The sequence below is a fragment of the Bos grunniens genome, chromosome 5, assembly GCF_055505025.1.
Source record: "Bos grunniens cultivar Pamir isolate PY7600 chromosome 5, Bosgru_T2T1.0, whole genome shotgun sequence".
Classification (NCBI taxonomy): Eukaryota; Metazoa; Chordata; class Mammalia; order Artiodactyla; family Bovidae; genus Bos; species Bos grunniens.
Genome location: NC_141169.1, coordinates 115,168,155 through 115,189,944, shown reverse-complemented (window position 1 = coordinate 115,189,944; position 21,790 = coordinate 115,168,155). Strand labels below are relative to the sequence as shown.

The 21,790-nt window shown below is 52.9% G+C and overlaps 1 protein-coding gene across 10 annotated transcripts in view; it reads left to right on the top strand.

Annotated features, from left to right (window-relative positions):
* The window catches only part of TTLL1 (TTL family tubulin polyglutamylase complex subunit L1), a 35,210-nt gene that overhangs the window by 3,408 nt on the left and 10,012 nt on the right, over positions 1-21,790 (top strand). For 8 of the 10 annotated variants that reach the window (XR_015164608.1, XM_086403164.1, XM_086403168.1 and 5 more), the window contains 7 exons: positions 1,634-1,707; positions 5,517-5,633; positions 12,354-12,562; positions 13,962-14,142; positions 15,308-15,442; positions 16,719-16,827; positions 20,438-20,581. Coding sequence is in view for 9 of the 10 variants with exons in the window: in XM_086403164.1 (XP_086259290.1) it covers positions 5,521-5,633; positions 12,354-12,562; positions 13,962-14,142; positions 15,308-15,442; positions 16,719-16,827; positions 20,438-20,581 (891 nt within the window). In the remaining variant the exon portion in view is untranslated. Of the gene's footprint in view, positions 1-1,633; positions 1,708-4,682; positions 4,790-5,516; positions 5,634-12,353; positions 12,563-13,961; positions 14,143-15,307; positions 15,443-16,718; positions 16,828-20,437; positions 20,582-21,790 lie in introns of those variants that run through there. The other 2 variants (XM_086403166.1, XM_086403165.1) reach the window with 2 other exon arrangements.

Here is a 21,790-nt window from a genome sequence, read left to right as displayed (position 1 = left end):
GTGCGTTCCCTCTTACTCTTTGAGCCCCACTCTACTGGCTGTGAGTGGGGACAGTACCTGCCTCCAGGCGTCGGGTGAGCTGTAACGGTGTGCCCAGTAGACAAGGGTCTGCACACACTGCCCAGCCCGGAGCCCGGCGCATCCTGGTGCTTTGTGAGTGGTGGCTGTCGTTTCAGTGATGACAGAGACATGTCATCACTTCCTGCACGAGGCAGGCTGGTCTCCGGGGCCCAGCGGCGGGAGTGTGAGGGACTGAATCAGGGGCAGCTTCACGGGGAAACTCTTTCCGCCTGACATACTCAATTCAAACCCGGTTGACTGTTGGGAGAGCCTGCCATGTGCCAGGGCCACGCCCGCCTGACCTTGCGGTGATCCCTGCGGTGCCGCTGAGGGGCTGTCACTTTCTTTTTTCATTTATTTCACCGGGGGGGGGCTGAGGCCCTGAGGACTTGCCAGGACCCGTGGCTCAGACATTTCTGTGCGGGAGCGAACCGGGTCTCTGAGCCTCAGGTGTGGAGGGCGCCTCCATCCCTCCTCGCTCTTCTCAAGGTGCCTTTGCATCAGCTCTCGGTGGTGGAGTCCACGTCGATTTGGTGTATTTCTGAAAAGAGGTTCTTTTAAAGGAGAGGGGGCCTTACTTCTTTCTTTCCTTTTTTAACCATGAATGACTGTCTTCTTGCTCAGCACTTTATACCATGCTCTGTTTCCAAAATTCGTATGCGTGCAGCTCCTTGTGTGTGAATTTCTTCTTCTTTTTCTCCTGGTGTTTAGGATGGTTGTGTCTTGTTGGTTTCCTAGGCCTGCAGTGTCAAAGTGCCACAAACTGGACAGCTCCGTGAGGCAGGAGCCTGGAATCGGGGGGGTTAGCAGAGGTGTGCTCTCTTGAAAGATTCCAGGGGAGGGGGTGCTCACAGCATCCAGTTTCTGGGAGCCCCAGGCATCGTGGCAGCATAACTCTGTAATCTCCGCCTCCGTCTTCCCACGGCCACGCTCCCTCTGTGTCTGTCTGTCTTCTCAGGGTGTTGTCCGCCCCGTGTGTCTCTGTGTCCAGCTTTCCATCTCGTAAGAGTATCTGTCGTTGGATTAAGGCTGACCTGAATGACCTCATCTTTTTTTGAGAACAGTTATTTATTTGGCTGGAAATTGAGCCCTTGTCAGTCACATGATTTGCAATTGTTTTCTTCCAGCCCGTAGGTTGTCTTTTCATTTTGTTTATGAGTTCCTCTGCTGTCCTAAAGTCGATAAGTTGATTAGGTCCCATTTGTTTATGCTTGCTTTTATTTCTATTTCCTTGGGAGACTGACCTAAGAAAACACTGGTACTGTTTACGTCAGGATGTTTTGCCTGTATTCTCTTCTAGGGGTTTTACGGTGTCGTCTCTTGCATTTAAGTCTTTAAGGCGTTTTGAGTTTCTTTTTGTGCACGGTGTGAGAGTGTGTTCTAACTGTTGGTTTACACGTAACTGGCCAGCTTTCCCAGCAGCACTTGCTGAAGAGACTGTCTTTTCACCGTCGTACATTCTTGCCTCCTTTGTCAGAGATTAATTGGCTGTAGGTTGTGGGGTTTATTTCCGGGCTGTCTGCTGTATTTCATTGATCATGTGCCAATCATTTGTGTATTCATTTTGTTTTAGGCAAGAACCCGAGGCAAGAGTCAGGGAAACTGAAGAGAAATTGGATGTTCCTGTTGGCTCCATAAATACCTATGGTAGGTCAGGCGTGAGATGTTTCCGTTGGTGACCACCTGTCCAGGTGGTCGAAGGAAAGGGCAGGGGGCCGGGAGGAAACTGCCCTCCTTGGAGGCTCCACTTTCTGCTGTAAAGTGAGGATGAGGCTTCCCTGTAGCTCAGACGGTAAAGAATCTGCCTGCAATGTGGGGGGCCTGGGTTCGATCCCTGGGTGGGGAAGATCCCCTGGAGATGGGAATGGCAACCCACTCCAGTATTCTTGCCTGGAGAGTCCCCATGGACAGAGGAGCCTGGCGGGCTACGGTCCACGGGGTCGCAAACAGTCAGACACAACAGAGCGACTAACAGTACCTGGCAGTACTCAAGTGAAGGCAGGAACATTTGCCGCATCCGGCTTGCTGGGTTTGGGGTCGTGCCCCTGGAAGCATCTTCTGCCTGTTTTGTGACTGGAGCACAGTGTGGATATAAAGAGCTGCCCGTGCTACCGCGTTATGTTTCTGCTCTTACTTCTGCGTCACCTCCAGGTGGACGTCCATGACAGAGGTGAGGTCGCCCAGGAAGGCCGATGTTTGAAGTGCAGGATGTGTGGTGTGGGCCCTGCCTGGCTGCGGGGTTGGTTCTCACCCAAATCCTGTGTCTGCAGTTGGACTCTAGGGGGCAGAGTAGGAACAGGATCCTTCAAGGAGGCAGGGCTGTTCAGGGTGAAGTCAGATTATAGGCTGGCCTCCCAGATGCTGCAGATTCCTGCCCAGACTACCCCGGCGAAGTGAATATTGCAAGAAAGCAAGTTGCACAAATGTTTTGGTTTCCCTGGGGTATAATAGTTAACTTTATACTGTACTACAGACTGTACTAGGCATTAGCTACTTGTCTAAAACCGTGTACATGGCCTTAATTAAAAAATGTTGCTGCTGCTGCTGAGTTGCTTCAGTCATGTCTGACTCTTTGCAACCATATGGACTGCAGCCTGCCAGACTCCTCTGTCAATGGGATTCTCTAGGCAAAAATACTGGAGTGGGTTGCCATGCCCTCCTCCAGGGGATCTTCCCAACCCAGGGATTGAACCCAGGTCTCCAGCATTGCAGGCAGATTCTTTACCACTGAGCCATTTTTAAATCAGGGAAGCCCTAATTTAAAAATACCTTATTGCTAAAAGGCTTCCCTGGTAGCTCAGCTGGTAAAGAATCCACCTGAATGCAGGAGACCTGGCTTCGATCCCTAGGTTGGGAAGATCCCCTGGCTACCCACTCCAGTATTCTTGGCCTGGAGAATTCCATGAACTGATAGTCCATGCGGTCCCGAAGAGCTGGACACAACTGAGTGACTTTCACCTTGTTTCTAAAAAATGTTAATCATCACCTGAGCCTTCAGGGAGTCATGGTAGCAACACCAAAGATCACAGATCACGTAGCAAACAGATAATAACGAGGGACTTCTTGGCAGTCCAGTGCTTAAGACTCTGTACTTCCAGTGCAGGGGGCGCAGGGAACTAAGATGCCACATGCTTCATGGTACGATCAAAATAAATAAGTAAAAGGTAATAATGAAGATGTTTGAAATATGATAAGAATACTGTGATACAGAGACAGAAAGTGAGCAGACGCTGTTGGAAAAATGGTGCTCATAGACTGGCCCCATGCAGGGTTGCCACAAACCTTTGGTTTGTATAAAAACACAAAATAAATCAGTGCCTGCAAATTGCCTGTAGTAGGAAAGCACACACACCCCCAAGTCAGCCTCGACACCACGAGGGGGGCTGGCCGGTGGGGTTTGCTCAGGCGTGGACTGAGCTGCCAGCAGGTGGGGGACTCACAGAGCTTCTGGCGTCACCCCGAGGCAGTGGCTGCTGACCTCACGCGGACCATGACTGATGGGTTAGCAGCCTCACATGGCAGTTACGTGACACTTAGCGTTTGCAGAGAGTGGTTCCGTTTACCCCTCACTTTGACCTTGTGGGCACTGGCGTTGTCCTGAGGAAGCCGCGTTCACAGAGGGAAGGGGTGATGGGCTGTGGAAGAAGCAGCGAAGTTACAGTAGGGTCACCCTGAGCTTCACTCAAGCCACCATCGCGTCCTTTGGTCCTTTCTTACACCGGCTCTTAAGAGCCGTGGCTTCCTCACCCGTGAACAGGGTGACAATCGTGATTCCTTACGTGCCAGGCGCCCTTCTCAGTGCTTGATGCGTGTTCACTCGTTTACTTCTTACTCTCACCTGTGACACGGGTCAGTACTATTGTTACCCCGTTTCGCAGATGAGGAAACGTTCAGAGGTCGGGTGACTTGCCCAGCGTCACATAGCAAGTGCGTGGTGGAGCTGGGCCTCGAGCTCCACAGGCTGGGCTTACCCACAGCCGTGCCTTGCTGGGCACCCTGCGGAGGGTGTGGCTGCCTTGTGTAGAAGCGCCCCGAGCTGCACCTGGCAGACTCTCTCAGAGCCTGCCTTCCCGTTTCCTCTCCCAGGCAGCGCATACCCAAGTCCCCAGCTCCACATCCCATGCTTTTTTCTGCCTGGTGACGTTGCTCCAAACGTGAAGCCATGACAAGGGGGATGTGCCTCCTTCATAAAAGGCCCTCGACGTTCATAGGGCCCCAGGGCTTCAAGCCTGGGCTGGGAAAGCCCTTCCCCTCCTGTCCTCAGGAGTGTAACGAGGCAGCCTTGGTCTGGGGGAAGCTGGGGGGAGCCTGGAACCCTGGGCTGCTTGAGCAGCTCGCAAACCACAAATCCAGAGGAGGAACTAAGTGCAGAAAGGTCCTGTAACTTGCTCAGAGTCCCACGGTGGCACTGCCAGGCCTGGGACCACGGTCACTCGTTCTCCCTAAAGTGATGGTCTGCCGCGTGCCAGGCACACGCCAGACCCTGGGCACAAAGCGGGGACAGAAAAGAGGCGACTCCTGCCCCCCCAGGCAGGGACAGAACTGCAGGTGCTGAGGGGCCGGGCAGCTGGTCTGGAGAGTCAGAGAGGCTCTGCGGGAACTGACACTCACTTCTGCCTGCAGACGAGTGGGCAGTAGCTTAACTGGGCAGAAGGGAGGCCGGAGTGCTGCAGGCAGAGCACGTGCCAAGGTCCTGATAGACGGGAGTCCCGTGTGGCCAGAACAGTGGGTGAGCGAGACGGTGGCACATGACGCACCTGGAAAAGCAGGAGAGGAACAGGGCGCTGCACATTTTAGGGGCAGTGGGAGTCACGTTGGTTGTCAAACAGGAGCGATGTGGTCAGACAGACGCTGAGATCACCCACTGTGAAGGAGCGCACTGGTGTAGGGCAGGGAGGCAGCAGGGGAAATATAGGCAGGACTTGAGGGGCCAGGTGAGGGGTGGTGCACGGATTAGAGCAGGTGCTCTCATCTCTGCCCATCAGAGTCAGCTCCAGGGTCCCCTGCCCAGGATACCCTCCCACACGCCGACCCAGCTCCCATGGCCCAGGCACGTCCCCTTGTGGCGCTTGTCACAGCTGCCGTTCAACGTGTGTAGGCTTTATTTCCTGCTTGAGCAGACTCTCAGGCTCAGCACAGCTGGTATTTGGGACTGGGCGGTTTGTTGTGCGGGCGTGAGTAGGCATCCTGTACGTCAGGGGTGTCAAGCAGCATCTCTGCTCATGAGGTGTCAGAGCCTCCCCTGAACCCTGGTCGGTCCTGATGAGCGAGATGCCTTCAGATGTGGCAGGGTCCCCCAGGGGCGTGTTGGGGGGACCTCGCCCAGGCTGAGAGCCTCTGTGGGGGAGATGGAGCTCGGGGCGGGGTGGTCTGTTCACGGTGCGCAGAGGACTCCTTCGGGTGAGCGGGAGGTGAGGCGTCGACGTTCATGGCTCTCATGAGGCGCTGTCTTCCAGGATTATGGCAGGAAAAGTGAAGTGGGTCACTGACATCGAGAAGTCGGTGCTGATAAATAACTTTGAGAAGAGAGGATGGGTCCAAGTGACAGAAAACGAGGACTGGAATTTCTACTGGTGAGTATGGAAGGTGGGCTTCTCTTGCCGTCCGAGCCCGTTCACGAGTGTGATGGCGGCGTGTCCGGGGGGCAGTGTCCGCGAAGGCCCCCCCCCCATGCCATGTGCCGCCCCCGCTGCACGTGCTCTCATCCCGGGCCCTCTGTGCACATGAGCGGGCGGCCCTGGGGTGGTGCACGTGCTCGAGTGACATGGCTGTCAAGAGGCCTGGGGGCGTCTCAGCCCCGTGAGTGTGGTTGCACAGTGTGCGTCTGGGTGAGAAACAGGAGCCCCCACCCCGGGGCCAGTGCTGCTCACAGTGGCGCCCTGTTGCCTGGACCTTGGGGTTCCCTCGGGGTGGCGTGGTCTGTTCTGTGGGGTGGCGTGGGCGGTGGGGCGGGCTGTGGGGGGTGGGGAGGACTGTGGGAGGGCTCCCTGCTCCCTTTCACTCCGTCATTAGGTCAGCAGGGTGCTGGCTGGACTGACTGAGAAACCCCGGAAAGGCCAGTTAGGCTGGAAAGGTCGCATTTCGGCACTCAGTCCCAGGTGGTGCCTGGCCCAGCCGGGAGCCCTGGAGTCTTCCTGGACTCCTCTCTCCGCCTCGCCTCCACCCTCTTCCTCTGGGTGAGCTCCCCTGTCCTGCTTGGTCCAGGCCTGGGCTGCTCCCTCCCTCGGGACAGCATCCACACACCTGGCGGGTTAGCCACCAGAAGGCTTCCCCAAGCCGCAGCGGCTCCTGGGTGCAGAGCGTGGGAGTGAGGCTTTGGGGGGATGGGGGGTCGGTGGGGGAGCACGTCAGGGCCTGCAGGGGCCTTTCCACCCTGACTCTCCCCTGCCGCCACCCAGGACTCACTCCCCCTGCGGCTGCCCTGAGAGATGGTCCTCGGCCTCTCTCAGCCCCTTCCCTTCCCCCTCTGCTCCCCCGCCAGTGCAGCAGGCTGCACGTTTTCCCCACTGACCCCCTGAGAACACTGTCTTTCTTTTGCACTTTTGTACATGCTGTGCTTTCTGCCTCTCCTCAGCCCACCCTCCAGACACAGCGCGCCCGGGGGTTAGACGTCCAGACCCTGGGGCCCGAGCCGCGTGTGGCTTCAGCCCTGGAGCCTCCACCCCACTGTTCGCGGAGGCCTTGACCTGTCTTCCCAGGTTCGGTTGTTTGAGGTTTCAGGGAGCACGGAGTGTGAGGCGGTGCTGGCACGGGGCAGGAGCCCCACCAGCACCTCCCTCACGCGCCAGCGCGTGTGCCCTGGAAGCCAGCTCTGCCCCGCGGGCCCTCCTGGGCTGCTCTCCTCAGGTGGCAGCAAACGCTGAGTCTGTGATTCCCCACCTGTCCCCTCTGTTGGTGTCCCTGCGAAGCCTGGAAAATTGAGGACCTGGCCTGGCTTCTCTCAGCCTCCCCGGAGCCTGGCCGGGCCCCAGGCACAGCGGGCAACCCCCAGCCCCCAGCTCCGGCAGTGGACAGAGGGAGGACATGAGCTGTGCTCCCGACAACACTGAAGTCACCTGCTCTTTAAACCTGATTTGCCCCTGCAGAAGCGGGGCCGGCAGGCAGGGAGGGCATTTGTGAAGTGGGTCAGCATCTGCATATACTTCACCTCTCAGAGGTAAAGTGACGTCATTTATCCAGAACCCTGCTTCACGGGAGCTCTGAACGGAAGGCTGAGCACGACAGCATTTAGTACTCGCTGTCTCGTGTCCCGCTGCCTGGGGCCGTGGACCCAGCAGGACTCAGCGTGTGCTTTCGGCTTCTCATGCCGGGGTGGGGGGCGAGTGGGAGTTCAGTGCTGCCGTCTTCACGCTGAGAAGGGTTTTGGATCGTTTTTTTTTTTTTTTGTTAACTTTTTTTTGTGTGTCAGAGCATAGCCCATTAACACTGTTGTGACAGTTTCAGGCGAACAGCGAACGGACTCAGCCATACACGTACGTGTATCCGTTCTCCCCCAAACTCTCCTCCCATCCAGGCTGAGGATGACATAGCACTGAGCAGAGTGGAGCTCTCCTGAGCCAAAGAGTGAGAGGAGGGAAGGGCTGACCAGTTTGATAGGAGGGGGATATTTGGAGATGTTGAGAGCTCATGCTTTAAGCACTGAGCGTCCCAGTCAGGTCTTGGAAATCGGTTAGGGAAAATTACTGAAAACAGCTAAATATTAACTGGTTGGGGAAAGGTAAATACAGTAACCAAGCAGATTAAGGCGCAGCCGTTAAAATACTGTGATGATCGTAAAGCAGTTTGGGAAACTGAACAATAATAAATGAGAAGAAAAACATATTATGAAATTGTATTTGTATCCTGACAACACCTGTGCAAAAACACCTTACACGTGGGCAGCAAGTAGACGGAGTGTGAAACAGGTAAACAGTGACCGTGCTGGAGGGAGTATAGGGTTACCCATTGCCAGACAGCGAGTAACAAGCACCAGAAAACCTAGGGGCCTGGGGCCTTCCCTGGCGGTCCAGTGGCTAAGGCTCTGCACTCCCAGTGCAAGGGGCCCAGGTTCAATCCCTGGTCAGGGAACTAGATCCCACATGCCTCAACTAACTGTCCCAAACGCCGCAACGAATGTTGGAAGATCACATGTGTCACAGCTAAGACCCAGGGCAGCCAAATAAATAAATATTAAAAAACAAAACTTAGGGGCTCGAAACAACCACTTCTTGTTAACATGAGTTTGTCGGTTTGGTGGAGCGGTTCTCTTGGTCTGGCCTGCTTCACTGACCCTACCTGGGCTCATGCAGCGTCTGCTGTCACCTGGCGGGTCATCCAGGACCTGGCTGGTCTAGAACGCCCTTGGCCAGGACAACAGGGGCTCCTCTCCACAAAGCTCTCACAACCCTCCAGCCAGCTAGTCGGGGGCCCAAGAGAGAGGTGGCAGCTCTCAAGGCCGTTAAGGGCCCGTCTCAGAAATGGCATGCCATCACTTCTGCTGTTCTTTTTGGCCAAAGAACTGCATTGAAGTGAAGTGAAAGTCGCTCAGTCGTGTCTGATTCCTTGCGACCCCGTGGACTGTACAGTCCATGGAATTCTCCAGGCCAGAATACTGGAGTGGCTAGACGTTCCCTTCTCCAGGGGATCTTCCCAATGCAGGGGTTGAACCCAGGTCTCCCACATTGCAAGCAAATTCTTTACCAGCTGAGCCACAAGGGAAGCCCAAGAATACTGGAGTGTGTAGCCTATCCCTTCTAACTCCCTATACCATCTGAGCTATCAGGGAAGCCCAAAGAACTGCATTGGGTTGGCTCAAATTCAAGGGGAAAGTTATTTTACCTCCAGAAGGGACTTGCTACAAAGTGACACAGGATATGGAACAAGGAGGGTGGAGCATTGGGACCGTTTAACAGTCAGGCTACAGGGTAGGTGAATGTTTCCCTTGCTCCTTGCAGAAGTGCCTGTCGCTGGGCCTCAGGAAGACTTGTACAAGGTGAGCTCAGAATAGCTTGTCTTATGGGAAAGCAGAGACATGGTCGAGGACTACTAGAGTCACGTTAATAAGACTCAGAAGGCAACTTAGAGAGTTCCTTCTGCCCAAAATTAGGAGAACTAGAGCTGCAGTAAGAATAACTGAAACAGATCGAAATTCATGATGCGTGTTTGAATCTATGAGTTCATAAACATGCCCCCAAAAGAACTGAAACCAAACACCATCCCTGCTGCTCAGTCATATCCAACTCTTTGCAACCCTATGGACTGTAGCCCACCAGGCTCCTATGTCCATGGGATTTTCCAGGCAAGAATACTGGCGTGGGTTGCCATTTCCTTCTCCAGGGGATCTTCCCGACCCAGGGATCAAACCTGTGTCGCTCGCATCTCCTGCAGTGGCAGGCAGATTCTTTACCACCCGCATAATTTGTGACACATTTGAAATGGCCACAGTGGGGAGCTCCCTGGTTGCCTAGTGGTTAGGGCTCGGCATTTTTCACTGCTGTGGCCCAGGTCCAGTCTCTGGCCGGGGAACTGAGATCTCATAAGATGTGCTGTGTAGCCTCGCCCCCCTCTACAAATAGCTGTGTTTTTGATACTACTTCCCTCTGGAGGTGAGAGAAGGGTCTTGTCCCCTTCTCCTGACCTTGGGTGGGCTCTGTGATTGCTTTGACCAGTGGGACATGGCTAGTGTGTTCTTTTTCGGGGCCCAGACCTTAAGCAGCCAGCAGCTTCTACTTCCTGTGTGGAAAGCCCCAGCCGGAGCCACAAGCTGTCAGATGAGAAGCCTGCCCGTCCCAGGACTGTCGTGTGGGAGAACCCACCCCCACAAGGTGCCAGCTGTGGACAAAGCCTGCTCGGGCCCCCAGACCAGCTGTCTGAATCCGCCTGAGTGACCTCAGTGCCACGTGGTTCAGAGCGCTCAGCCGCACCCTGCCCAAATTCTTGACCCCACAGAACCTAGAGATAACATACCATGGTGGTTATCTTAGGTAGCGAACGTTGGGTCGTTGGGTTGTTTGTTCTGCAGTGATAGGGGCCCAGCACAGCTCGTCACACATCCTTGGGTCGGGGCGGGGGAGGGCGAGGAGCCAGCTCACCATTTGGAAAACTGATGCAGAAAAAAGTCACTCAGTCTTCCCTGGAGAAACCCTTCACGGGCTGTCTGAATTGTCCATGAAGGAAAATTTCTCCTCATAGAAACATTCCTGGCAATAAATGAAGGAGGAATGAGAAAGGAGAATTTTCACCATTTTGTAACCCCTCACGAAATAAGGATCTATGTCTGTGCAGGACAGAAGCCGCTGACCACAGGGCAAGAGGGCACTTGCGTGTGGCTGATGCAAACAAAGGTGTCTGTGCCCGAGTGTGGTGTACGCTCCCGGTTCTAGCACGGAGAAACGAATGTAAAATCCCTCACCGCTAATTTCTATGTTGATTATATGTTGAGATGATAAGATGTTGGACTGTTGTTTGTCGTTCAGTCGTTGAGTTGTGTCCGACTCTTTGCAGCCCCGCGGACTGCAGCATGGCAGGCTTCCCTGTTCTTCACGGTCTCCCAGAGTTTGCCCCAGCTCGTGTCCGTTGAGTCGGTGATGCCATCCAACCATCTCATCGTCTATCGCCCCCTTCTCCTCCTCCTGCCCTCAAACTTTCCCAGCATCAGGGTCTTTTCCAATGAGTCAGATTAAAATTCTTGGCTCTTGAACTTCTGGTTTAATGTGCCCACTAGAAAGCTCACCATATGACTCAGCTACGTGGGTCACATTGTAATTCTCTTGGGTGGAGCTGCTGACATCCTGAGGGGAAAGGCTCCAGGCTGGATGTGCCGGCCCGTGGGAGCACGCACTGCCCAGGACACAGCTCCGCGTCCGCCTGGTCGGACCCCCAGTTTATAAGAAGTGCAGGGCCCGGGGGAGCATGGTAAACAAAGAAGCTGTGAGACCCCTGCAGAACAGGCACCCAGTGTCTTCAACACATAAATTGCCTAGAAAAAAAAATTTAAGGAAGGTGAGAGAGAAAGTATAGATTTAAAGACATGTGAGAGAGAGCAACTAGTGAGAAGACCTGGCTTCTTATTTGCAAAAGCTGTGAAAAGTATTTATCGGACTACTGGGGATTGAACGCTGAGTAACATTTGACGGTATTCAGGAATTACGGCTGCTTTTTTTTTTCCCTCTCGTGGTAACAGTGTAAAATAGGATATCATATAACATAAAAAGGAGTTCTTGGGGGTCCAGTGGCTAAGACTCCATGCTCCCAATGCAGGGGGTATCCCTGGTCACTTTTAGGTTCGAAGTATTCATTAACAAAAGAAACAGTATACACAAACAGTTTCAATATTTAATAGAGGATTACTTGGCTTAATTTCAATGTACAGTCATTAAAGGAAGAAAAATAGGGACAGCAGAGGAAAGTAACAGCATGCGCACCTCCAAATCGGGCCGACCCACAGCAGGCTTGACCGGCACCGGCACCGGCACGTTCCTTAGTATCTGGAGTCTCAGCTGGGAAAAGGTCCCGGATGGTCTGCCCACCCCACGGGTGAGGCTTCACGCTGCAGTTTGGGGGGTGCTGTTATCAGTGGTTTGCATAAACTTCAGAAATGCAGCTCTGGTTTTACTTTCACTTTCACAATCCTGTGTGTCTCAAACCTTGTGAGATACAGGATTTTCCTGACCTGAGAGGGCTGGCCAGGCCTCCAGGGGCTCAACAGAAAATCCAGGGTCCTCTCCCTCTCTTATCCAAAGTGCCGCTTGACTTGCTGGTAGCAGTTGGTGTGCTTGGCAACAGGCGTGTAATCCAGGCAGGGTGAGGAGTCAGAGGTCAGAGGCCTGCTCTCGGCTTCTGAAGCCTGAACAAGACTGCTTCCATTTTGCCTTCCCTGACAACCGCGAGGGAAGTCCCTGGGGCTTTGGTTTTAAGGGGTCCCTGTCCTTCCTGACTTGGAGTGCAGATATTGAGTCAGTGAATTTCTTGACTTCATACTCAGAAAGGGTCTCTCTCATGTAATATCGATAATCAATGTTATCATTAACCGAGAAACGTTTATTGAGCATCTACTCTGTGCCAGAGAGTGCAGCCAGTCAGGGCACAGACTCAGAACAGCCCTCGCCCAGACTGTTCAGGTATAGTCACAGACACACATCCTGCTGCCGTAGGCTGGACCCCTCTGGGCTCAGGTGCGGGCTGGGGACAGCTAAGCTCTGAGGAACATGCTTCCTTGTCGGAAGGAAGCCGACAAGGGCCTTAATGAGTCCTCCTTCCACGTGGACACACCCTGAGCTTTCGTCCCGCACGTCCCTTCTTGGCTTCTCTTTCAGGATGAGCGTGCAGACCATCCGCAATGTTTTTAGTGTCGAAACTGGCTACCGGCTCTCGGATGATCAAATAGTCAACCATTTCCCAAACCACTATGAGCTGACGCGGAAGGACCTGATGGTGAAAAACATCAAGAGATACAGGAAGGAGCTGGAGAAGGAAGGGAGCCCGCTGGCAGAGAAGGACGAAAGCGGGAAGTACCTCTACCTGGGTTCGTGTCCTTTCCACCGGCTTCACCTTTTAAATAAATAGCCGTGGTGTTTTTTCCCCCATCAGCACATGGCATGGGGGTGGCAGCTGTTGGCTCTGCGGGATGAGTGTGTCTGTGCAAGTTGTGAGCACCTGTTTCTTTCCTAGTGTTTACAGGATACGGAGGAGCAGGGCAGGGGGCGGGGAGGGCTTCAGCTTTGGAATCTTGAGTTTGTGTCAGTGTCTTGGAAATGTGCTCAGGAGGGCAGGGGCCCCTCCGTGGGCTGCAGACTGCCGGGAGGGGTGAATCCTGTGTCTGGGAGGGCCCGGAGAGAGTGGTGTGTCCATTCAGCACCCTGTGAGAAAAGCTGGCCTGGCGGAAAGTTTCAGAATCCCTTTGCACACTTGGGGAAAACGATGTGTGACTTCTCTGGGCCTCAGTGTCCTTATCTGATAAATGGGAATAATAACAATGCCGAGCTCAGAGGTTGCTGTGGGGATTAAATGGTACAGATTTAAAAAGTAACTGGCATGCAGCCAAAAGAGAACTCGTTACAGGCAGACCTTGGAGAGACGGTGGGTTCAGTTCAAGAACACCGCAATAAAGCAAATACCACAGTGGGAATTCGCTGGCGGTCCAGTGGTTACGACTCCATGCTTCCACTGCCAGGGGCCTGGGTTTAATCCCGGGTCAGGGAACTAAAATCCCACAAGCCGTGTGGTGCCACCAAAAATAAATAAAAAGAACAAAACTATAAAAAATAAATGAAGCGAATATTGCTGTAAAGCAAGTCACATGATTGTTTTGGTTTTGCACTGCATGTAAAAGTTATCATTACACTAAACTCTAGTCTTTCGAGTGTGCAATAGCATTATGTCTCAAAAAACCAATGCACATACCTTCATTTAAAGATACTTTATTACCTAGAAATGCTAACCATCATCTGAACCTTCAGTGAGTTGTCATTTTTTTTTTTGCAGTAGTATTGGCTTGGCCAGAAATTTCCCTTGGGTTTTTCCGTAAGTCTCAGCCCACCCAGTAACATCAAGATTACTTATCATAGTTCATCAAACATAGTAACAAACATCATAATGAAAAAGTTGGAACTAGTGTGAGAATTACCAAAAGGTAACACAGAAACACAAGGTGAGCCAATGTTGTTGGAAAAATAGCGCCAGCAGACTTGCTACATGCCGGGTTGCCACAAACCTTCATTTTGTGAAAAAACACATTATCTGTGAAGCGCAGTAGAGCAAGCCGTACGTGTCTCACGTGGATTGAACGGCAGAAGTCCTTGCTCCATCAGATGCTGGGCAGGGGCGCAGGGTACGGCACAGGCCCTGGAAAGGCAGGCGCGGTGTCTTCCCGTCCGTGGCCGCTGTTGGGCTGACTCACTCACTGTCCCCTCTCCCGTCCTCAGACTTTGTTCCTGTCACCTACATGCTGCCTGCCGACTACAACCTGTTTGTGGAGGAGTTCCGGAAAAGCCCCTCGAGTACCTGGATTATGAAACCCTGTGGCAAAGCCCAGGGAAAGGGCATCTTCCTGATCAACAAGCTCTCGCAGATCAAAAAGTGGTCCCGGGACAGCAAAACATCTTCGTAAGTGGACGGGCGTCCCGTGCGCTTTGCAGCAGCTGTCTCATGTCATTAGGCTTTTGGCCATGGGCTGGTGGGCTGGGGGGGAATGGCTGGGGGGGCTTGCTTGCTTTCCCAGGTGTGCAGCAATTGTGCATGTGAACACCTGGAGGCAGGGCAAGGCCCTGTGGCCACAGCAGCATCACCAGGCATAGAATCTCACCCGGAGAGAGGTGTGTAAAGCAGGGTAAGGGCACTGGAGCAGGGAGCCTTGCCAGCTGCTCTTTGTTCTGAAAGTTGGGGGGAGACCCATCCAGTCCTGGTGCTTCTGAGCTGGCAAAGCACGTGCTTAACCTCTGGGTGCCTGGGCTTGCACCCCTGTCTGACACTCACCGCCTGAGTCAGTTTTGTTGTATAGACTCTCGGGTTTTTCATCCGAGTAAACTGGGGACACAGTGGCACCAGCCTCACGGGGGCGAGTTGGAGATGGACCCGAGCACTGGGTGGTGTGTGCAGCCAGGGTGAGAGAAGACCTGGGCACAGTCAGGTCGGCCTCCTCCCTGGGTTGGGGGCTCCTTGGAGCAGAGGACCCCAGGAGATTTAGGCTGAGCCTCACTCCTTGCCTCTGTGAGGTTCTTCACTGCTGGGGAATGCCTGGACCGTGGGTGCCGTCCTTTAGGGGTGGGCGATGTCAGGATTTCCCAGGAATGGCAGGGACGCCGCCTCGTGTCCTGCGTTGAAGTCTGACTGCATAGTGCCAGCCCCCGGGGGTTCCTCCATGGATACTGCTCCCACCCCCCAGCCCCTGTTTTCTCCCCACAAACCAGCCTCTCACTTGATGAGAGGCAGCAAGCTTGTCACCAGCCAACTAAGGGTCTCTGGTCTTTTAAAATAAGGCAGGTTTATAATGTTGTGTTAATTTCTGCTGTTCAGCAACGTGACTCAGTTATATATATCCTTTCTCATATTCTTTTCCATGATGGTTTATCACAGGCTATAGACTACAGTCCCCGTGTGCTATAGTGGCACCTTGTTTATCCATTCTGTATATAATATTAATGCCGCTGCCGATGCCAAGCTCGCCATCCATCCCTCCCTGACCCCCCTCCCGCTTGGCACCCTCAGGTCTGTTCCCTGTTAAAGCCCTCTGGTGTTTGCATCTAAGCTCAGCCTTCTCTGCCGCACCCAGGTTTGTGACTCAGTCCACCAAGGAAGCCTACGTGATCTCTCTGTACATTAACAACCCGTTACTAATCGGCGGCAGGAAGTTCGACCTGCGCCTGTACGTTCTGGTGTCTACGTACCGCCCGCTGCGCTGCTACATGTAAGAGCTGAGGGGTTGTTTCCCTCCTTAAAACTGTGCTTTGGGAATTCCCTGGCAGTCCCCTGCTTAGGACTCAGTGCTTCCACTGCAGGGGACCCGGGTTCGATCCCTGGTCAGGGATTAAGATCCTGCAAGCCACGAGGTGCGGCCAAAAAAAAAAGACCGATTTGACACGACACCTCCTGCTCCTCAGGACCCTGGCAAGGGTTGTTAGGTTGGTCGTTGGTCAAGTTCCCCGAACTTGCAGTGCCTGGCACATGGTCCATGTTGAGTAAGACGGTGCCTTTGACAGTGATGTGAATCCTCAAAATAAGAAGCCACTCTCTGCAACCTTGCAAACATACTCGAGAAGGAAACCAGACACAGAAAGCCACGTGTTGTACAATTCCGTCTCTACACCATGCCCAGAATAGACAGAACTGTAGGAACAGAAAGTAGCTTGGCGTTTGCCCAGCCCTGGGATTGGGAAGTGACTGCTGAGGGTCACAGGGCTTCCTTCTGGAGTGACGCAGTGACACGCCTTTTGGAGTGTAGTGGTGATTGTTGCACAACTCTGAATGTCCCCAAAACCGTTGAGTTGTACACTTTAAGTGGATAAGTTTTATGGCGTATAAATTATATCTTAATAAACTCCTTATATAAAAAGAACCATAAAAATTTTACAAGGCAACTCTTCTAAAAGGTCAAAACGAAAAGCAACTCTTTTTTTTTTTTTTTTGCAATTTTTTTGGTCTTTATTTATATGTTTATTTATTTTAAACTTTTTATTTTTATGGGAGCATAGCCGATTAATAATGCTGTAATGGTTTCCGGTAAACAGTGAAGGGACTCATCCATACATATACATGTATCCATTCTCCCCAAACGCCCCTCCCATCCAGGCTGCCATGTAACATTTGATCAGAGTCCCCTGTGCTATACCGTAGGTTCCTTATTGATTATCCATTTTAAATATAGCAACATGTACATGTCCATCTGAAACCCCCTAACTATTCCTTCCCCCATCCTTCCCCCGACCCCTGACAACCATAAGTTGCTTCTCTTGAGTCTGCGAGTCTCTTTATGTCTTGTAAGTAAGTTCATTTGTATCATTTCTTTTCAGATTCCACATATAAGGGATGTCATACAGTATTTCTCCTTCTCTGTCTGACTTAACTTCACTCAGTATGACCATCTCTAGGTACATCCATGTTGGCAGCTCTTTTAAGACGAAAAAGCGTGATATTTTGTTTACGCTTGTCCTCAGAGCATTGAGTTAATCCAAATTCCCGCCTAGGTATAAACTTGGATTTTGCCGCTTCTGCACCGTGAAGTACACCCCGAGCACCAGCGAGCTGGACAACATGTTTGTCCATCTCACCAATGTCGCCATCCAGAAACACGGGGTAAGTACTTCTTTTCAACTAAGCTTAAGGAAGTGGACTGATTTCATGGGTTTCTTTGTTTTTTCTCTTTGCAGGACAGGGTGGGTGGGTAGAAGAGTTGGAGTCAAGATGCCCTGGCACTGATGAGGGGGAGCCCCGGGTATCCAGTTTGGTTGCCCAAGCCGAGTGCCAGCCTGTGTCAGGGTGGGGGACTTGGAGAAAGAAAATCCCTTGTCCAAGCCCTGTCTTTCTAGTTCTGTGACCTTGGGGGTAAGTTAACTGAGTGTCAGAGCCCCAGTCTCTCCAGCTATGAAAGGAGGTAATATTATTACTGTCTCTCTAGTTCTGTGACCTTGGGGGCAAGTTAACTGAGTGTCAGAGCCCCAGTCTCTCCAGTTGTAAAAGGAGATAATATTATCACCTTATGGCTGTTGGGAGGATTATAGGAGAGGATTCATGCATGGTCATTCACTCACTGAGCACCTCCCTGGGTTAGCCCCATGCTAAGGGCTACAGTGATGGGCAGTATTCCCAGGCGGCTCAAGGGTAAAGATTCCACCTGCCAATGCAGAAGATGCAAAACAGGTGGGTTTGATCCCTGGGCCCAGAAGATCCCCTGGAGAAGGAAATGGCAACTCACTCCAGTATTCTTGCCTGGGAAATCCCATGAACAGTGGAGCCTGGTGGGCTCCAGTCCATGGGGTTACAGGAGTCAGACACAATTTAGTGACTAAACCACAACCACCACCATCACCTCAACAAAATCCTAAACCTATAGTTTGCCCACAGAGCTCCAGGTCTTACACAACCACCAGCTGGCCTTGTCTTTATACGTTTCCCTGCTGGCTCAAGCGGTAAAGAATTCGCCTGCAAGGCAGGAGATGTGGATCAAATCCTGTGGGTCAGGAAGATTCCCTGGAGGAGAAAATGGCAGCCCACTCCCGTATTCTTGCCTGGAGAATCCCATGGACAGAAGAGCCCTGTAGGCTACAGTCCACGGGGTCAAAAAGAGTTGGACGCGACTGAGCACACACTCACACAAGGGATCAAATTCCCCTGATCTCTGCTCTCATGGAGCCCAGAGCCTGCGGGGGAGATAGCTGTCCAGTAGTCGTGTGGAGGAATGTGTCACAAACGGTTTGCGTGCTCTGAAGGTAGAGACTCAGAGCTGGAGGAGCTTGGAATGAAGGATCCTGGGGGCCAGCTGGCCAGAGGCTGCTGTGCAGAAGCAGGCTTGAGCAGACACCTGAAGTCTGAGCCAGGGGTTCCCCAGGTGGACGTGCAGAAAGAACATTCTAGCAGAGGGCACAGTCCGTGTGGAAGGAGCATTGCAGAAGCTGAAAGTGGTCAAGGCGGCTGGAGCCCCGAGTGAGGGTGCTGGTGAGAGAGGGCCCTGGAGTGGCCAGTGAAGGCTGGGACACGGGGCGCTATACCCAGGCTCTGACCCAGTCCTGGCAAACAAGTCCCAAAGGTCTCATTTCTCTATGAAAGACCCTCTTCTACTTGTATCTTGCTTGAATGGAAGCCTGAATACCCTGGTCTTTTTCTGTAATTGGAGCAGAAAGAGGGTAAATATTGATCGAAAACAAGCTTTTCTGAGTAACCGTACTGAAGAATTTGGTCAGACCCGCTTGGGCTCAATCCGATGTCCATCACTCACCTGCTGTGTGACCTGGGCAAGTCACCCAGCCTCGCTCTCAAACAGCAGCCCTGGTTTTTACCTTGCTGGTCGTGAAATGATGTGACCACGGCCACCTGTCCCTGAGGGTGGCAAGTGGCTTCCATGTGAGGCCGACCCCACGTCACTTGCCCATCAGGTTTTTCCAAGAGCAGCATCGTTACAAGGTTCACAGAGGAGGTGGGGTGACATGGCCGAGATGTCATACTCACAAGAAGGGGAAAGTGACCTTTCAAGTGACACAGCACAGAACTTACGAGCATCTGGGGGACAGCTAAGCAACGACAGACCCTTCATAGCCAAGTAGCACGTTCCCTGAGGTCTGGGCGGAGCTGGGGAATGACAGTGACTGACCTCTTGTCCGTTTTATGTCCTAGGACAGTGCACAGTGGCTGACCTACAAAGATGCCTCGACCTGGGGGTGCCAGACTGAAATTGGGAGGGTGGTCTCATCTGATGAGCCTTCTCAGGACATCAGTCACTAGGTCACTATTTCCGTCAATAAGGAACAGAAATGATTCTTTTTCTTTTGGCTCCACCACCTGGCATGTGGGATCTTAGTTCCCGACCAGGGGTCGAACCTGCATCCCTTTCAGTGGAAGCACACAGTCTTAACCACTGGACTGCCAGGGAGGTCCCCAGAAACCATTCGTTTAAAATGGCAGAAGAAGAGAGTGGAGGCAGTACAGTCAGTCTGGCGTCTCTCCACGTCCAGACGCAGCAGTACTTGCCACATTGATCCTAATTGTCAATGCTTTGCTTTTTAACGTAAAAAAGTGCTTACTCCAAGAAACCTCGGTTTCAGCCTTGTGTGGCTCTAGTTTAGCACTGCAGAGAGAACTGATGTTACATGGAACACAGAAAGGCTGCGAATGAGGCAGTGTGTCTACGTGTCCACCGGGGGCCCCTGGGTGCAGAGTGCCACCCTGCACTCCGTACCAGGGTGGCAAGACAGTCCCTGCTCTTGGGAGGCTCAGAATCCAGCCAGAGGGGCCGACTGCAAAGGACTGCCTGTAACTGAAGGTCAGGAGACCTCGGAGCTGCCCTGGGAGTGCCCGCCAGGAGGCTAGATTCATCCTGACTGCTGGAGGGTTTCCCATGGTGGAAGATGAGCAAGAGAAGGAGATCAGAGACCAGGGCCAGGTCCTGAAATGCACAGTTTTGCAAGTTGATAGGAAAACAGTGCTGTGAGATCATTCTGATAAAATAACGTTCCTACAGGCCCCCAAACAGATGTGTACTCGTGTTGTATATATCTGTGCATATGTCAGTGTTTTGCATAAAGTGCAAAACAGGCCTCTAGAATTTTTTTTTAAGTAAGCACATTTTTCTCGATGGTACAAAGAATCTGTGCCTGGAAAAGGAAAGGTACTTCTGGACAGTTGGCCTAGTTTTTCCTATGATTTCTCTTAGGGATGTTGTTGTTAGTCATGTCTGACTCTTTTCAACCCTATGGACTGTATAGCCCACCAAGCTCCTCTGTCCGGGGGATTTCCCAGGCAAGAATACTGGACTGTGTAGCCATTTCCTTCTCCAGGGGATCTTCCCAAGGACCAAATCCGTGTCTCCTGCCTTGGCAGGTGGACTCTTTACCCCTGAGCCACCAGGGAAGCCCGATGTGTAATCTAGAGGTGATTTAAAGGACACGGAGATGGGAGGATGTATGTAGGTTATGTGCAAATGCTGTGCTGTTTCGTGTAAGGGATTTAGGCATCCAGGGATTTTGGATTCTGAGTGAGCCCTGGAACCTGTCCCCTGCGGATACCCAGGGATGACTGTGTTTTAAGAACATGCATCCCAGATCCCCAAGGGGCACAGCCCATGTGCCTTGTCCCTATGTGCCCGCCCCCCACAGGGGAGGGCCCCAGGAAATGCTCAAGGGTGAGAACAAGCGCTGGGTTCCCCTGGGTGCCTTGCCTGCCCCGCACCCCACCCCCTCATTTCCGTGACCAGGAGGACTACAACCACATCCACGGGGGCAAGTGGACCGTGAACAACCTGCGGCTGTACCTGGAGAGCACCCGAGGCAAGGAGGTGACCAGCAAGCTGTTCGACGAGATCCACTGGATCATCGTGCAGTCCCTGAAGGCCGTGGCGGTGAGCCCTGCGGGGGGCTGCGGGGGTGGGCGGGAGCCCTAGGAGCAGAGAGAGCGAGGAGACAGCGCAAACCCGGGAATGGTTTGGGATTGGGGGGTACTTGTGGCTCTTTCGCTAAAAACACCGGTCTTTATGGCCTTACCTCCTGCAGCCACGGCCTTGGGACCTCCCCAGACGGGCCAGGTCCCCTTGACGTCCATCACCCCTGGCTCTTCTGTTCCCCCTGAGTGGACAGTGAGCCTTTGTCACAAGCTGAAGCTTTGGAGATAGACTTTTCAGCAGCCTCCTTGTTTTTAGGCCTCCTGCTCTGCTGTTTCATAGACATTTAGGGCGGGTGAGAGTCCCCTCTTCTTTTCACTCATGTCTCCTATCTGTTGGCTGGTTTGGAGTTTTTGTGTTTTGTTTTACTGTCCTAAAGCAGGTGCGCATCTGTTTTCCAAGGAAAAGTAAAGAATACACCTTGCAGCACCAGCGCGCAGGCTGCTCATTCTAGTGCAGAAGCTGGTGGGCAGGCGAGTACGCGCCCACACACCGGGGGTTGAGGGGCCGCGGACAGAGCTTCACTCCCCGGGCTCGGAAACGTGGGGAGATGAGCTCTTGGAGGAAGTGTGATATGGGCTTGGCAGCGAGGTGGATATGTGTGAAAATACATATGTGCAATCTTCTCAGTGGAAGAGTAAGGTCTTCCCCCGCCCCCGTTCTGTTCTTTTTTTTTTTTGGCCAGGGCACAGGACCCGTGAGATCTTAGTTCTCCAACCAGGGACTGAACCCAGGCCCACAGCAGTGAAAGCACGGAGTCCTTACTACTGGACCGCCAGGGAATCCCCTCTCTCATTTTTTTTTTTTTAAGCAAAATGTATCTGTTTGGCTGGGCTGGGTGTTAGCGGCCTCAGGCAAGATCTTTTAGTTGCGGCACATGGGCTCTCGTTCCCTGACCGGGGATCGATCCCGGGCTGCCTGCATTGGGAGGACTGCTGGACCACCAGGGAGGACCCCCGACTCCCATTTTATCTCGGAAAATGACAGTTTATACTGTTTGCCCATGTGTGGAAAGCTTTGTTGAAACAGCCTGGTAAAGAAAATTATGGATGGAAAATGGTGCTTCTGGTGGACACCTTGGCTTTCCCGTGTCTTGAATCGAGCTCTTCCTGTTTCACCAAGCGCTCCAGAGCCCTGCCAGCTCCTCCTGTCTGCGTCTCGGGCTCACAG